A 15831-nucleotide genomic window follows, 5' to 3' on the forward strand; every position below is an offset into this window, starting at 1 on the left:
GTGTGAGTCTATGGGTCTCTGCGTGAGTCTATGGGTCTCTGTGTGAGTCTATGTGCGAGTCTATGTGTCTCTGTGTGAGTCTGTGTCTCTGTGTGAGTCTATGTGTCTATGTGCGAGTCTATGTGTCTATGTGCGAGTCTATGTGTCTATGTGCGAGTCTATGTGTCTCTGTGTGAGTCTATGTGTCTCTGTGTGAGTCTATGTGTCTCTGTGTGAGTCTATGGGTCTCTGTGTGAGTCTATGGGTCCCTGTGCGAGTCTATGTGTCTCTGTGTGAGTCTGTGGGTCTCTGTGTGAGTCTATGGGTCTCTGTGTGAGTCTATGAGTCTCTGTGTGAGTCTATGGCGCTCTATGTGAGTCTATGTGTCTCTGTGTGAGTCTATGGGTCTCTGTGTGAGTCTATGGGTCTGTGTGAGTCTATGGGTCTGTGTGAGTCTGTGGGTCTCTGTGTGAGTCTGTGGGTCTCTGTGTGAGTCTATGGGTCTCTGTGTGAGTCTATGGGTCTGTGTGAGTCTATGGGTCTGTGTGAGTCTGTGGGTCTCTGTGTGAGTCTGTGGGTCTCTGTGTGAGTCTGTGGGTCTCTGTGTGAGTCTATGGGTCTCTGTGTGAGTCTATGGGTCTGTGTGAGTCTGTGGGTCTCTGTGTGAGTCTGTGGGTCTCTGTGTGAGTCTATGGGTCTCTGTGTGAGTCTGTGGGTCTCTGTATGAGTCTGTGGGTCTCTGTGTGAGTCTATAGGTCTCTGTGTGAGTCTGTGGGTCTCTGTGTGAGTCTATGGGTCTCTGTGTGAGTCTATGGGTCTCTGTGTGAGTCTATGGGTCTCTGTGTGAGTCTATGGGTCTCTGTGTGAGTCTATGTGTCTCTGTGTGAGTCTATGGGTCTCGGTGTGAGTCTATGTGTCTCTGTGTGAGTCTATGGGTCTCTGTGTGAGTCTATGTGTCTCTGTGTGAGTCTATGGGTCTCTGTGTGAGTCTATGGGTCTCTGTGTGAGTCTATGTGTCTCTGTGTGAGTCTATGGGTCTCTGTGTGAGTCTATGGGTCTATGTGTGAGTCTATGGGTCTCTGTGTGAGTCTATGTGTCTCTGTGTGAGTCTATGGGTCTCTGTGTGAGTCTATGGGTCTCTGTGTGAGTCTGTGTCTCTGTGTGAGTCTATGGGTCTCTGTGTGAGTCTATGGGTCTATGTGTGAGTCTATGGGTCTCTGTGTGAGTCTATGTGTCTCTGTGTGAGTCTATGTGCGAGTCTATGTGCGAGTCTACGAGGGATCGCTCCGTGGTTGTGGCTGCAACCCGGACTGGAACCGATGATTCCGGCGGTGTTCGGATCCGGAGCCTCATCGCTGTGCCCCCCCCCCCCCACTGTGCCCCCCCCCCCACCGTTGTGGCCCCCCCCACCACTGTGCCCCCCCCCACCACTGTGCCCCCCCCCCCCACCGCTGTGCCCCCCCCACCACTGTGCCCCCCCCACCGTTGTGGCCCCCCCCACCACTGTGCCCCCCCCACCACTGTGCCCTCCCCCACCGCTGTACCCACCGCTGTGCCCCCCCCCCACCGCTGTGCCCCCCCCCACCACTGTGCCCCCCCCCCACCGTGAGTGCCCCCCCCACCACTGTGCCCCCCCCCCCACCGCTGTGCCCCCCCCCACCGCTGTGCCCCCCCCCCACCGCTGTGCCCCCCCCCACCGCTGTGCCCCCCCCCACCACTGTGCCCCCCCCCCCACCGTGAGTGCCCCCCCCCACCACTGTGCTCCCCACCACTGTGCCCCCCCCACCACTGTGCCCCCCCCCCACCACTGTGCCCCCCCCCCACCACTGTGCCCCCCCCCCCACCACTGTGCCTCCCCCCACCACTCTGCCCCCCCCCACCGCTGTGCCCCCCCCCCCCACCGCTCGCAGCTCTTGGTTTTGCGCAATCGGCATCAGTCCCTGGAAAGTCTCTCTGCGCTCTGCGCACTTTGCCCGAGTGGAGGCTGTCCTCGGTTTACCCCGGCACGGTGGTGGTGGCGGTGGGGAGGGTGGTGGTGGTGGGGAGGGTGGTGGTGGTGGGGAGGGTGGTGGTGGTGGTGGGGAGGGTGGTGGTGGTGGGGAGGGTGGTGGTGGCGGTGGGGAGGGTGGTGGTGGTGGGGAGGGTGGTGGTGGTGGGGAGGGTGGTGGTGGTGGTGGGGAGGGTGGTGGTGGTGGTGGGGAGGGTGGTGGTGGTGGTGGGGAGGGTGGTGGTGGTGGGGAGGGTGGTGGTGGTGAGGGTGGTGGTGGTGGGGAGGGTGGTGGTGGTGGTGCGGAGGGTGGTGGTGGGGAGGGTGGTGGTGGTGGTGGTGGGGAGGGTGGTGGTGGTGGGGAGGGTGGAGGTGGTGGGGAGGGTGGTGGTGGTGGTTCAGCCCGGTGTGGTGGTGGTGGTGATAGTGGTGGTGGTGGGGAGGGTGGTGGAGGTGGTAGTGCACTCAGCCTTGCACTAACGGCTACAGTAATCGTATTACAACAATAACAGCAACAACAGCAATAACGTGTGATTCAAATAGAATGTGTTGATCCGCAGGCAAGTGTGTGCGTGTGTACACGTGTGTGCGTGTGTGTACACGTGTGTGCGTGTGTACACGTGTGTGTGTGTGCGTGTGTACACGTGTGTGCGTGTGCGTGTGTACACGTGTGTGCGTGTGTACACGTGTGTGTGCGGTGGTGTAGCGGTTAGCGCGCTGCGCTATGAACCTGGCGACCCGGGTTCGATTCCCGCTCACGGCCAACACCAGTGGCGATTATCTGAACCGGTCCTGGGCCTCCCCTAGGTCGACTCAGCCTCAAATGAGTACCTGGTGCGGTGTGTAAACATCGCCACTAGGGAGACAAAGGCGGTCGGGCGTGGTGCTGGCCACCCACCCCCTCGTGTACCGTTCTGGCCTTCATAGGTGCAGGAGATCTTTGTCTTTGTGTGTGCATGTGTACACGTGTGTGTGTACACATGCATGTGTGTACACGTGTGGGTAGCAGTGGTGTAGTGGTGGTTAGCACGCCACGCTACGGAACGCGACGTGGGCTTTGAATTCCCACTCGGCCGGTGACGATAATCAGAACCGGTCCTGGGCCTCCCCTAGGTCGTCTCGGCGTCAAGTGCGTACCTGGTGCGGTGTGTAGACATCGCCACGGGGGAGACAAAGGCGGTCGGGCGGAATTCTTGCGACACCCCACCACCCCTTGTCATTTGTGTGGTGCACCTCCGGTGGTTGCCAACGGCACTTGCCCCATCAGCCCCCGTGTGGAGGCTACACGGGGGGCCTTTGTCTTTGTGCGTGCGGGAGAGAGATTTAGACCCCACGTGATGACGGGAGCGAGTCGTCGCCTGCCATGTCGAACAATTTGCACTCAGACAAAGATCCCCCGTGTAGCCTTCAGCAGGCTGTAGGGGCAAGCGAGCAGCACCTATGAAGGCCGGCACGGCGCACACGAGGGGGGTGGGTGGGTGGCCAGCGCCACGCCCGGCCGCCTTTGTCTCCCTGGTGGCGATGTTTACACATTGCATGAGGTACTCATTTGAGGCTGAGTCGACCTAGGGGGAGGCCCAGGACCTGTTCGGATAATCGTTGTTGATATTGGCCGTCGATGGGTTATGCAGCGTAGAGCGCTAACCACTGCACCGCCACTCCCCCACACATATCCACGTGCACACGCACACGTACGCGTGCGCGTACACGCGAATGCACACGCGCACACACACGCGCACACACGCACACGTGCACGTGCACACACACGTGCACACACACGTGCACACGCCTCGTCACTAACTCCGCGTGTTCTCGCCGCCAGGTGTTTGTGCCGACGTGAAATCGACCCGCGGGGGGGTGGGGGGGGTGGAGGTGGAACGCCAGAGCCGGCGGGGATTCCACGGCATTTTGAACGCTTCAAGACGTTTTGTTCTTTCGTCGCTGTTGGCGTCTTGACGAAATCGTCGTTCCAGCTCCCGTCGGCCGAAGGGAAGAGGGGCGAGTGGAGAAACACTGACGCACTGCGGGAAGTTTGGCCGAGTGCGGCAACACGCGGCCGCCTCCTCCTCCTCCTCCGAAAATAGTCGGAGTGGCCGGCGTTCGTGAACAAAGTCATCGGGTGACCGATCCGTGGCCACATCAACTGCCGCCACCGCCACCACCCACCACCGCCAACACCGCCGCTGTGACCGCCACCACCGCCACCACCCACCACCGCCACCACCACCGCTGTGACCGCCACCACCGCTGTGACCGCCACCACCGCCACCGCCGTGACCGCGACCACCACCACCGCCGCCACCGCCGCTGCCGTCAACGCCATCGAGTTTATTTTTCTCCCCGACAAACGTAATCGATCTTCGAGGATTTCCCCACCCGCCCCCCACCCCATTTTATTTCCTTCCTTGGCGGGGTAGGGGGAGAGAGGAGTGACGTGGGAGGAGGAGGACGAAGGGGGGAACGGGGGGGAGGTAGCAGCAGTGACGACGACGACGGAGAAGGAGGAGGAGGAGGATTTGGCGAGCAAGGTAGCCGAGGGGCTGGGTGGGGCTGGGTGGGGCTGGGTGGGGCTGGGTGGGGGGGAGGAGGAAAGGGGGCGGTGGTGCACGGGCAGATTCGAGGAATCAGCGTTTGCGCAACGGGACGAAGTCGTCGACAACTTTCTATTAAAAGGCCGCCGCTCTCGGCGGATTCCCGGCACACGGCCCGGCTCCTGACTCCGCCGGCTCCTGACTCCGGCTCCTGACTCCGCTGGCTCCTGACTCCGGCTCCTGACTCCGACTCCGGCTCCTGACTCCGCCGGCTCCTGACTCCGGCTCCTGACTCCGGCTCCTGACTCCTGACTCCGGCTCCTGACTCCGGCTCCTGACTCCTCCGGCTCCTGACTCCTCTGGCTCCGACTCCGGCTCCGGCTCCGGCTCGTGTCGTTTCAATGTTTTTTTTTTCTCCAACGACAATTTCGCAATAGGCTTTTATTTCCCACGCGCCCGTCAATTGTTTACCGTTAGCATTGTTGTCGTCGCCTGGGAGCACGACGACGACGACAAAGCGTGCGCGTCGACATGGATGACGAATCTCCGTCTCGTCTGTCGGCCCTCCTGTGAAACAAAATAAAAACACAAGCGGCGGAGTTCCGCATCGACTCGCACAGCCGAATCCGCGGCCAGGATCCACGCAGGCCCTTCCCCCTCGGCCACCGCCGGCGCCTGGCACGACCTCCGACGACCTCCGACGACCTCCACTGCCGCCACCGGCCGGCCGCGACTTTGCGACCCCCGATCCCGTCAGCTCCCCCCCCACCCCACCTCCACGGCCCCCTCACCTGCCGGATGGGACGAGGCCCCCGCTTCCCCCGCCAATGACTTGCCTGGAGGAGAGCCGGCCCCAGCTGCCCCACCGCCCCGCGGCGGCGGCGGCACCGTCGCCGTGCAAGTGCGAGCCGCAGCGGGGCCCGGCGGCCACCGCCGCCAGCACCACGACGCCCGTGCCAGCGGCGGCGATGCGCCACCTCCAGCTGTCAGGTGCGCTGCGACCCCCCCCCCCCCCCCTCTCTCCTCCGCTCTCTCCTCCGCTCTCTCCTCCGCTGTTCTGTGCTCTCCCCCGCTCTCTCCCCCGCTCTCTCCCCCGCTCTCTCCCCCGCTCTCTCCTCCGCTCTCTCCCCCGCTCTCTCCTCCGCTGTCGTCTCTCCTATCTGCGCTCCCCCACTCTTCCCCCACTCTCCTCTCCGCCCTCTCCCACCGTCTTGCGCTCTCCGCAACTTTCCTCTCCTCTCCTCCGCTCTCCCCCGCTCTCGATCCCCCGCACACACACACATATGCCCACACACACACACACACATGCCCACACACACACACACATGCCCACACACACACACACATGCCCACACACACACACATGCCCACACAGACACATGCCCACACACACACACACATGCCCACTGTCACCTTGTGGGCCGTGCGGTACCGGTGAAGTCGTGGGTCGTGCGGTGCCGGGTGTCGGCGCGGGTCGTACGGGGCCGGTTCACCGCACATTACCGGCAGGGATAGAGCCGTCAGGGCGAGGGGCTTGAGGCGTGAGCAGGAGCCAGAGGTCGCAAACGGGTTTTGATTCCTAACCCGTACCCGTACCCGGCCGCACCAGAGTCGCAAACGGCTACCCGTACCCGGCCGGGTACAGGTACCCGTACGCTACCCGTACCCTACCCGAAATGAGTGACAAACGGTTACTCACCGGTGACTCACGGCCTACCCGTACCCGTACCCGGCCGGGTACGGGTAGCCGGGTATCGGGTAGGGTACGGGTATCGGGTACCCGGTTGCGACCTCTGACAGGAGCCGGTGGACCTCGTCCCCCCCCGCCCCCCGCTGCTACGCGCGTAGGGGAGGGGGAGGGGGTGGGGGGGGGGACGTCGCCCCCCTTGCTCATTGCGCCGTGCCGGCCGGATGCCCGTCGGAGTCCGTCGCCGCGACGGCGCTAAAGTTAGCAGCGCGGTGTGGTGGTTGCCGTGAACCCGGCGACCCGAGTTCCATGCCCGGTCGTGGCCAACACGGGCGGCTCTGGGTGATATCTGAAACCGTCTCGAGTCCCGCCCGCCCGTCCCGTCACAGTCACGCACAGATCGGCGCGGTGAAGTAGGGCCAAACGACCCCCGCGGGACCAAACACTGCTGCGGGAGGGGGGAGGGGGAGACTTTTGTGCTGGCGGTGGATTCACTTGGGGCTGTGAATCTCAACGTGGGCGTCTGGGTGGTTCGTGCTGACGCTGAGAGTTGAGAGGCGTGGGTTCGCGTCACGGTTCCGGCCGGGGTTCGGGCTGAAAGAGAGCGCCAGGGTTAGAGTGACGGTTCGGGTCGAGGCCCGGGTGAGGCTGGATAAGGTGTATTCGTAGGGCTACAACAACAAGAAGAAGAATGTAGAACGCGGCGTTCCATCCTCAGATCCCATGAGAAGCAGGAAACAACAGCGGAACCCGGGTGGGGGGGGGGGGCACCGCCCGACCGAGATTGGCGCTCCGTTTCAAGAGAAGGGGTTTGCAAGGCAGACTTGAGCACATCTGCCGACTGCGATTGCCCCCATTGCAAGTGGCTTGGGTGCCACTCTGACAGAAGCGCCCATCGCCGGCAGCGTCAATCGCTGATCACGTTATTGTGGTGAATAATGGTCACAGCGATCAATTGTTTTAAAGTAGTCGAGGGGACCCCCGTATAAACAGCTCGTCCCTGTGACGAGGGTCAGGGCTTTCTGGTCAATGGCATAATGGTAGAGGGAGAGAGGGTGAGTGATGAGTGATGAGAGCGTGAGAGAGAGAGAGTGATGAGTGAGTGAGTGATGAGTGATGAGAGAGAGTGAGAGAGTGAGAGATGAGTGGTGAGAGAGTGAGAGAGTGAGAGCGTGAGAGTGAGTGATGAGTGAGTGAGTGAGAGTAAGTGATGAGTGATGAGAGAGTGAGTGAGTGATGAGTGAGAGAGTGAGTGAGTGAGTGATGAGTGAGTGATGAGTGAGTGATGAGTGAGTGAGTGTTAGTGAGTGTGCACGTGTTAGTGAGTGTGCACGTGTGAGTGACCGAGTGAGTTGGCGGTGGGGAGCGAGAGAGCGGGCGAGAGAGCGGGCGAGCGGGCGGGCGAGCGGGTGGGCGAGCGGAGGGAGCGAGAGAGCGGGCGAGAGAGCGGGCGAGCGGGCGGGCGAGCGGGTGGGCGAGCGGGCGGGCGGAAGGAGCGAGAGAGCGGGCGAGCGGGTGGGCGAGCGGGCGGGCGAGCGGAGGGAGCGAGAGAGCGAGCCATCCTGCCAAGGTCGAAGCCGATGCTCCGTGTGGTTTTGTGTTGAAATTGGAGGGGGGGGGGGGGGTGGGTAGTTGGAGCGTAGATAATAACGATCGCACAGCGAAGCGAAACCGGAGCGCGCCGCCGCACGTGTCCATTACGGCTGGCAGTGGCGACGTGGACGCTGGCGGCGATGGGCAGGCGATGACACTGATGGAGACGAAGCTGGTGACATGATAACACAAATCCATCAAGGACACGGGCCTCCCCCTCCCCCCCCCACACCCGAACAAGAAAAATACGTGATCGATGACATTTTCCCGAAACGGCCCTTGCATCAGAGCACATGAGGAGAGAGGCGGGGAGCTCAGCAGACTTGGTGAGAGAGCGGGGCGGTACGAGGTGGAGACTGGGGGGGGGGGGAGGGGGGGCTGATGGCAATGACATTTGTTCACGTGCGTTCGTTCTCTCGCCCGATTGGCTGGCGTTCGTCACAAGGCGTCTGCCCCCCCCCCGCCCCCATCACTGCTGTAATCAATCTGCAGTGTTATCATCATCGTCGTCATCGTCGTCGTCATCGTCGTCGTTGTTGTTGTCTTGCTGCTCTCCGAGGGATCTTGGTCGGCTCCGTTGGGGCGGGGGGCGGGGGGTGGGGGTGGGGGTAGGGGACGGGGGGTGGGGGTAGGGGGCGGGGCGAGAGGCGGGGCTAGAGGGAGAAGAGGGCGTGTCCTAAAAAGGAAAGGCGCAAGGGAGGCGGAGCAAGGGAGAGGCGACGACCTAAGGAGGAAGAGGGGGGGGTGTGGGGTGAAAAAGAGCTTCATAGCTCATCGGATTCCTCCGGCGTGAATGAATATTGTGCTTGTGATTTTACTCGCGTCAGTTTAACACGTGGCAGGCTTTCGCGACCAATATTACTCATAATCAACGTTTTTGTGGGTTTAGATCGCGTTATTTATAAATGTGTCGTAACCCTCCACCACCCGACACGGCCAATCAGTAAAAAAGTTTCACGTTGACAAAAGACAAAATAGTTCACTGCTTTAGCCCACCGGGGCAGTGTTGAAGCGTGAAACCACAACACTTACAATGTTTGAGTAGCACGACGTTTCGCTGGTTATTGCGTCCAGCATCATCGGGCAATTCGCGTTGTATAACATTCTTATCACCCCCCTCCCCCAGGCTGGTACTGGGGCTCCCTGACGGCGAGTGACGCGAGGCAGATGCTGCGCCAGAGTGCGGAGGGCACGTTCCTGGTGCGCGACTCAACGCACCCGGACTACCTGTTCACGCTGTCGGTGAAGACCAGCCGGGGCCCCACCAACGTGCGCATCGAGTGCGCCGGCGGCAAGTTCAGCCTCGACTCGGCCTTCGTGGTGCGCCCCAAGGTGCTGCAGTTCGACGACGTCGTGGGCCTCGTGCAGTTCTACGTGGGCGCCAGCCAGCTGGAGGCCGATGCGCACGGCGCCTCCGCCGATGCCGCCGCCGCCGCTAGCGCTGGCAGCAGCGGTGTCGGTGCTTCTCACCGCGTTGGTGCCGCCGCAGCCGTCGTCAACAGCGTCGTCGGCGCTGCCACGGCCGCCGCCGGTGCCATTAATCATGTGGGTGGTGGTGGCGCTATTGCCGGCGGTGGTGCCGCCGCGGCCGCCGCCGCGGCCGCCGCCGATAACGCCGCTACCTCGGCCGTGGATGACGGCGCCCACGGGCAGGACGGTGCCGATGGGCCGGCGCTACGACCACCGCAGCAGCCGGCGGCGACAGCGGCGCCGGCGGCGCGGCCGCAGCTACCGACATTGCCGCAGGAAGCGGAGCCGGAAGATGACGCGATTGCGCCGACCCCGCTGGCGCCGCCACCACCACCACCACCACAACAACAACAACAACCGCTGCTCCCACCGCAGCCGCCGCCGCCGCCCCCTCTGCCTCCGCTGGCGGCGCCGGACATCGCGTTACCGGCGGAAGACGGCGCCGGCGCCGCCCCTGCGGCGGTCGCGGCAGCGCCGGCTCGTGCCGCCACCGCGGCGGCGGCGGCGCCGGCGGCGGCGGCGTCGGTGCAGCTGAAGCTGACGCGGCCGTACTACAGCTCGGCGCCCACGCTGCAGCACCTGAGCCGCACCGTCATCAACCGCAACGCGCGCACCGTCGCCGAGCTGCCGCTGCCCGGGCGCCTCAAGGAGTACCTGGACGAGTATCCCTACCGGCTCTAGCGGGCGGCCCGTCCGCCCTTGGGGTCCAGAGGGTCGGCCGGCGGTGGGGGGTGGGACGGGAGATTGGGGGCCGGGCGAGGTGGGCACGGGGCGCGGGGTTTGGCCACCGCCACCGCCGGCTTCGTCGTGCGCCGGTTGGCAGAGGGAGCGACGCGTGGGGCCTGCGTGCACACCGCACTCACGCACCGCGGTCACACCACACACACTAACCACACACTCACACCACATTCACACCACACGCACCGCACTCACACCACACTACACTGATCACACACACACCACACTCACCGCACTCACACCACACTCACCGCACTCGCTGCACTCACCACACTCATGCACCACACTCACACCGCACTCGTCGCACTCACACCACACTCGCCGCATTCACATCACACTCACCGCACACACACTGATCGCACTCACACACTGCAGTCAAACCACTCACTCACCACTCACACCACTCACTCACCACTCCCACACACCACTCACACACACCGCACACGCACATCACTCACTCACACACACCACTCACACACCACTCACTCACACACACCACTCACACACCACTCACACACACCACTCACACACCACTCACACCACACTCACACACACACACACCACTCACACAGACCGCACACGCTCCCCTCTCTCACGCACGCAGCCTCCCACTGCAGGTCGCCATCCCTCGTCGCAGCCGTGGCCGAGAATGCAAGCAGGGCGATCATTCCATCCGCCCGATTAAAACCACATGGGAAGGAGAGGAGACGCCAAGCGGTTGCTGCTGGAGGGGGAGGAGGTGGTGAGGGCGACGAGGGGAGTGGTGGTGGTGGTGGTGGTGAAACGGAGAAGACGATGAGGAGGCAGGAGGAGGAGGCAGGAGAAGTCTCGTTCCCTGCGGCTCCACAACTCTGGCCGCCGTGTGGCCGAGACGCAGCGTGAGATGCCGAGTTTAGTGGCTTTACGGGGGGGGGGTGAGTGGGGGGGGGGGGTCTGTGGGTTGCGTGGATCACGAACGCGCCCCCCCCCCACCACCAACTGTTGGACTTTGATACCTAGCGTCACCCCCCCCCCCGTCCTCCACCACCAACTCCAAACTGAACCCAGAGTTATGCGGCGACGATGACCGTGGTGGTGACGGTGTTGGTGGTGACGGTGGTGATGGCGGTGGTGACGGTGACGGTGGTGAAGAGGACATCTCAAGACGCGCCTCTCCATTGCTGGAGGGAGGAGGACTTGCAACAAAGGCATCTTCGTCTTCTTCATCATCGTCGTCATCATCATCATCAGCAGCAGCAGCAGCCATGGGCAGTCCACTGCTGGACAAAGTGGGGCCGCCCTCCGCCAGCGTCTGGTGCGATCACGTGGTGTGACGATCGCATCGTCAGTGGACCAACCCGTGACACCGTGCGGGTCTCGCCGTGACCCCGGCGACCCCGGATCCCGACATCCCAGCAAGGCCCCGGTCTGACTTGAGCTCTGGTCTGGGTAGAGACTCTGGTCAGCTCCCGCAGCGATAGCCTCCGATTCGCTCGGCCAAAATGCCAGTCGTGCTCCGGCGAAACTGCGGGTCCGGTCCGGGCACACTGCGGTTGTTTCTGGGAGAAAATCTAGTCCAGGTCCGAAGACAGAAACTCTACAGCCCGGTGCAACTCTCTACGATCTGTTCTAGATTTGAAGCTTTCATGACCGCAAGGATTCATACTCTTAGGTTTGTTCGGTAAAGTCACGTAGGTAAAAAAATATTATTAAAATTAATGAAAGTGATAATAGAAATAAAATAATTATTTTATTTCTCACGTAGGTAAAAATTTTAATTAATAAAGTAATAGAAATAAAATAATTTCAAATATTTATTTTATTTCTATTATTACTTTTATTAATTTTAATTTTATTTTTATAATAATAAGTTTTTTATTTATATTATTACTTTTATTAATTTTCTGTTTTACCTACGTGAGAAATAAAGTAATTATTTTATTTCCATTATTACTTTCATTAATTTAAAATTTATTTTTTAACCTACGTGACTTTACCGGTGCAACTCTCCGATCTGTGTCCGCTCCCTCGAGGCGCGTGGCCCAAAAACGTTGACAATCCAGCATCGTGCGCTGGCTGCCCCGGAACCTTGTCAGTACAGCAAGCGGGACGAATGCAACAGCTTCCCCCCCCGCGCCGTTCCCACCCACCCATGTCACCCCCCCCCCCCCCACTTAGTCTGAGAAGGACTTCTATTATATTACCGCCACGGTTGATGGCGGTGACGATGATGGCGATGTGGTTGGTGTTTGAAGGTTGCTGGTGGTGCTATGGGCTTGCGTGTAAATAACAGTGCGCGTGCACACGTGAGCGTGTACATCTCTCTCTCTCTCTGTGTGTGTCTCTCTGTTTAGACGTGAGGTTGTTCTTTTCTCCGCTGTATTATTCTTGTAAATGTTGTCCCTAGAAAATGAAATATTAATAGGATAGGCCCTGCATATTTAGATATTTTTAGTGCAAGCAGAGAGAGAGTGTGCGTGCGTGTGCGTCTGCTGTGTGCGTGTGGGGAGCGGTGGTGCAGCGGTTAGCGCTACGCTGCGCTACGAACTCGGCAACCCCAGTTCGATTCCCGCTCTCGGCCACTAGCACCGGTGACGATTATCTGAACTGGTCCTGGGCTTCCCCCCCCTCTAGGTCGACCCAGCCTGAAATGAGTACCTGGTGCGACGTGTATACAACATCGCCACTGGGGATACAAAGGCGGTTGGGCGTGGTGCTGGCCACCCACCCCCTCGCTAAGGGCACTTGCCCTTACAGTTTGTTCAGGCTATACGGGTGGGGGGGGGGCTTTGTGTGTGTGTGCGTGCACGTGTTTGCATCACACAGCAAACACGTGTGAATTAGTGTATCTACAGATGCGTGAGTATGAGTCAGCACGTGCGTGTGTGTGTGCGTGTGTGTGTGCGTGTGTGTGTGTGTGCGTGTGTGTGTGTGCGTGTGTGTGTGTGTGCGTGTGTGTGTGTGCGTGTGTGTGTGCGCGTGTGTGTGTGCGCGTGTGTGTGTGTGCGTGTGTGTGTGTGTGCGTGTGTGTGTGTGCGTGTGTGTGTGCGCGTGTGTGTGTGCGTGTGTGTGTGCGTGCGTGTGTGTGTGCGTGCGTGTGTGTGTGCGTGTGTGTGTGCGTGTGTGTGTGTGTGCGTGTGTGCGTGTGCGTGTGTGTGTGTGCGTGTGTGTGTGTGTGCGTGTGTGTGTGTGCGTGTGTGTGTGCGCGTGTGTGTGTGCGCGTGTGTGTGTGTGCGTGTGTGTGTGTGTGCGTGTGTGTGTGTGCGTGTGTGTGTGCGCGTGTGTGTGTGCGTGTGTGTGTGCGTGCGTGTGTGTGTGCGTGTGTGTGTGTGTGCGTGTGTGTGTGTGCGTGTGTGTGTGCGCGTGTGTGTGTGCGCGTGTGTGTGTGTGCGTGTGTGTGCGTGTGTGTGTGTGTGCGTGTGTGCGTGTGCGTGTGTGCGTGTGTGTGCGTGTGTGTGTGTGCGTGTGTGTGTGTGCGTGTGTGTGTGCGTGTGTGCGTGTGTGTGCGTGTGTGTGTGCGTGTGTGTGTGTGTGCGTGTGTGTGTGTGCGTGTGTGTGTGTGTGCGCGTGTGTGCGTGTGTGTGCGTGTGTGTGTGTGCGTGTGTGTGTGTGCGTGTGTGTGTGTGTGGTGCTGTGCACGCACGGAGCCTCGCTGGTATCGGCTATCTAGGTTCGATTCCCGATTCAAACCACCTCCTCTAGGTACACTCGGCCGTGAGTTTCGCCATCAATCTGGTGACGGAGTCGAACAAACGCCTCGGGCATCGTAGCGCAGTGCGCAAACCACCGCGACGGGTACGATGCACAGGATCCCCCTGTATAGTATAGCCTTCGAGGCCGTAGGGGCAAGTGCTGCGTTGGGGAGCGCCGCGTAAACGAGGAGGAACGGTGCACGAGCTGCGACGTGGACACCAGCACCAGGCGCGCCCGTCCGCCTTTGTCTCCCCGCTTGCTGTGGATCACGCTGCGATAGGCCGAGTCATGCTGGAAGAGGACCAGGCACGGTTCGGATACCACTTTCCACTGATCTTGTACGCCCGGGCTGGGGAATTGAACCCGGGTGGACACCGCACTCACCACCACCACTACCACCCAGCGATGTCTCTGCGGTGCTCGTGCCAGGCTAGGTGCACGTGCAGGTTATCGGAGTGTGTTGGAAGTTTCTCGCCACGGGTGGCCGTGGGTGGACCGACTCGGATGAGCCACAGCAGACGCTGCACCAGCTGCGTCACCACCAAACCGCGCCAACTCTCGCCGCGTTTTATCCGCCCCGGCGCTCCGCCCGTTGTTGTGAGCGTCGCTCCTCCCAGGCCTCCGTTGTTGCTGAAGGTGGGGGTGGGGACCGCCTCCCCGGCGTGCCGTCAGAGTGCACCTAGCCTGGCACTGCCCCGGTCAGCGGCGTCCTCTTCGACAGCGGCCGATCCGGAAAACCACGCTCAGCTCCACGGCATCGCTGTACCCAGTGGTGTGATGGGACAGGCAGGAGGAGGGGGGGGGCTTGGTGGCCAAAGCTGCCAACACCGTGAGAGTCGCCATCGGCAGCTGTGTCAAAGAACAAAGCGACTCATTTTTAGATTTAAAGCTTTCGTGACTGCAGGGATTCGCCTTCTTGGTTCTTTCGGTAAGGTCACGTAGAAGGGAAATAATAAAATAAAAATAAAACATAATGAAATTATATAATAAGAGGTTTTATTTTTATTATTGTATTATTATTGTATTACTTTCATTCTACGTGACTTTACCGAGAGAACCAGAAAGCGACTCATTTCGCAGGAGACGGAGAGAGCCCCCTACAGCGTTAAATGTTCGAGACCGCGCGCGTAACGAGGACGCGATGAGGACAAGAGGGGGGGGGGGGGCAGCGATGTCGAACAGTGTCGAGGTGCGACCGTGCGAGACGGATACAAATAGTGGGGGGCCCCACCTGAGCAATTGTCGCGCCCCCCCTGAGCTGATAATGTAGTTACTACGTCACTGATAATGTAGTTACTACGTCACTGATAATGTAGTTACTACACCACTGATAATGTAGTTACTATGTCACTGATGATGTAGTTACTACACCACTGATAATGTAGTTACTACACCACTGATAATGTAGTTACTATGTCACTGATGATGTAGTTACTACACCACTGATAATGTAGTTACTACGTCACTGATGATGTAGTTACTATGTCACTGATGATGTAGTTACTACACCACTGATAATGTAGTTACTACGTCACTGATGATGTAGTTACTATGTCACTGATAATGTAGTTACTACACCACTGATAATGTAGTTACTACGCCACTGATGACGTAGTTACTATGTCACTGATGATGTAGTTACTACACCACTGATAATGTAGTTACTACACCACTGATAATGTAGATACTATGTCACTGATGATGTAGTTACTACGCCACTGATAATGTAGTTACTACGTCACTGATGATGTAGTTACTACGCCACTGATAATGTAGTTACTACGCCACTGATGATGTAGTTACTACACCACTGATAATGTAGTTACTACGTCACTGATGATGTAGTTACTACGTCACTGATAATGTAGTTACTACGCCACTGATGATGTAGTTACTATGTCACTGATGATGTAGTTACTACGCCACTGATAATGTAGTTACTACGCCACTGATGATGTAGTTACTATGTCACTGATGATGTAGTTACTACGTCACTGATAATGTAGTTACTACGCCACTGATGATGTAGTTACTATGTCACTGATAATGTAGTTACTACGCCACTGATGATGTAGTTACTATGTCACTGATGATGTAGTTACTACGTCACTGATAATGTAGTTACTACGCCACTGATGATGTAGTTACTATGTCACTGATGATGTAGTTACTAC

The 15831-nt window shown here is 59.4% G+C and overlaps 1 protein-coding gene across 1 annotated transcript; it reads left to right on the forward strand.

Annotated features, from left to right (window-relative positions):
• The first annotated feature begins 4565 nt into the window (after positions 1-4565).
• Positions 4566-11719, forward strand: LOC144732868 (uncharacterized). Its single transcript, XM_078614519.1, has 2 exons — positions 4566-5487; positions 8904-11719. Exons 1-2 carry the CDS (start codon positions 5325-5327, stop codon positions 9926-9928), a joined length of 1188 nt encoding a protein of 395 aa, XP_078470645.1. The 5' UTR covers positions 4566-5324; the 3' UTR covers positions 9929-11719.
• Positions 11720-15831: the final 4112 nt, after the last annotated feature.

This window comes from Lampetra planeri, chromosome 44 (assembly GCF_965212315.1).
Source record: "Lampetra planeri chromosome 44, kcLamPlan1.2.h2, whole genome shotgun sequence".
NCBI lineage: Eukaryota > Metazoa > Chordata > Hyperoartia > Petromyzontiformes > Petromyzontidae > Lampetra > Lampetra planeri.